Source organism: Triticum dicoccoides, chromosome 1A (assembly GCF_002162155.2).
Source record: "Triticum dicoccoides isolate Atlit2015 ecotype Zavitan chromosome 1A, WEW_v2.0, whole genome shotgun sequence".
NCBI classification, from domain to species: domain Eukaryota; kingdom Viridiplantae; phylum Streptophyta; class Magnoliopsida; order Poales; family Poaceae; genus Triticum; species Triticum dicoccoides.
The window spans coordinates 405086311-405088026 of record NC_041380.1 but is presented as its reverse complement, the minus strand read 5'-3'; the positions used below and the strand labels follow the sequence as shown (position 1 = coordinate 405088026).

Sequence of the window (1716 nt, the reverse complement as noted above, 5' to 3'; positions counted from 1 at the left end):
ACAAACATAACTGCAGCTCGGCTGCATGGTCGATCGGATACTTGTTTCCGAAGATACGAATAAAAAGCCGGGGGCCGGGGAAAAAGAAATATTTTTTGCAAAGAGAAAGGAACAACAAGGACGGGTACTTATGCCGAACACTAAGAACCATGATTATATAAAGAAATGATAATAGCTCGCCTCGATCGACACTCGACAGTGTGTAGTGGAGACGCTATTAACGCAACCAAAGACAAAAGCCGCAAAGGATTCCACACACCAACACCAACACTGCAGCCAACAAGTCTTCTTCTACCTCCCCTCTGAACCCATTCCATTCCCTTCTCTCTCTCTCTAGCTGCCTGGCCAGGTAGCCTCTCTCTCTCTCTCCTCCACGCTCCTGCCGACAAAAACAAGAAACGACGTAGGAGGGGAGAGAGAGGGAGAGAGACCACTGGTAGCCAAGGGTGGGAGAGAAGCAGGCGCGCCGCTGCCGATCGACCATGGAGCCGGGCCCCGACGACGCGCCTCGCGGCGAGGGAGCGAGCGCGCCGGAGGAGTCTGGACCGTCCTCATCCTCGGTGGCCGTGGAGAAGGCTGAAGAGCCACAGCCACATGCGCAGCCGCCGGAAGGAGGAGGCCAGCAAGTCGCACTGCAGGAGCACCTGCAGCCGCAGCCGCTGTCGCAGCAGCCCCCGGTGCCGGCGGGGTTGAGCCGGTACGAGTCGCAGAAGCGTCGCGACTGGAACACCTTCCTGCAGTACCTGCGCAACCACAAGCCGCCGCTGACGCTGGCGCGGTGCAGCGGCGCGCACGTCATCGAGTTCCTCAAGTACCTGGACCAGTTCGGCAAGACCAAGGTGCACGCCGACGGCTGCGCCTACTTCGGCCAGCCGAACCCGCCGGCCCCGTGCGCGTGCCCGCTCCGACAGGCATGGGGCAGCCTCGACGCGCTCATTGGCCGCCTTCGCGCCGCCTACGAGGAGTCCGGCGGCCGCCCTGAGTCCAACCCCTTCGCCGCGCGCGCCGTGCGCATCTACCTGCGCGAGGTGCGCGAGGCGCAGGCCAAGGCGCGCGGGATCCCTTACGAGAAGAAGAAGCGCAAGCGCGGCAGCACGTCCGCCCCCGCGGCGCCGCCTCCCGTCGTCACCGCCGCGGAGGCGGCAGCGACCTCCGGAGGCGGCGAGGACGACGAGGACGAACCGTCACAGTCCGCTGAGCAACAACGCGCAACGCCAGCGTCTCCTCCGACTAGAAGTAGTAGCGCCGGCGCTACTAGTACCACCGCAGCGGCGGCAGCCACGACGACGACGACAACGAGAGGGAAGGAGAAGGAAGCGGCAGAAGGATCAGCGTGATAAGTGTAGACCATCAAATTACCCTTTTGATTATTCCATCACATCCAAATTCTAATCCCTGCACCATGATAATTTTAGTTGTTTGTTATTATAATTACTGTGCTGTTATGATTTGTTGGATATATATATATAAGAGAGAGGTCTAAGTAGTTCGCATAGGATCATGATATGACGGGGTACATCATATCATCAAAGAAAATCCGTGCATGAAAACTTGATAAGAAATAATTAATCTTCCAAATAGGTGAAAGAGATAACTTTCTTTGCTTAGTTTGTTCTGCTCAATCACGCTCCACTGTTTGTTGATTTGGGTGCAATAGGGACACATTGATATGAATGCCTAGCCCTATAGGTCCTGCTGATTAGCAACCCAACAAAT

General features: G+C 57.0%; 1 protein-coding gene across 1 annotated transcript; it reads left to right on the top strand.

The window, feature by feature from the left end:
- The first annotated feature begins 209 nt into the window (after positions 1-209).
- LOC119276069 (protein G1-like7) lies at positions 210-1495 on the top strand. Its single transcript, XM_037557044.1, has one exon. The coding sequence runs from the start codon at positions 483-485 to the stop codon at positions 1335-1337; it is 855 nt and encodes a 284-aa protein (XP_037412941.1). The 5' UTR covers positions 210-482; the 3' UTR covers positions 1338-1495.
- The last annotated feature ends 221 nt before the right edge of the window (positions 1496-1716 follow it).

Coding starts and splice junctions, on each gene's coding strand:
- LOC119276069 (XM_037557044.1), top strand. CDS start 483: ATGGAGCCGGGCCCCGACGACGCGCCTCGCGGCGAGGGAGCGAGCGCG.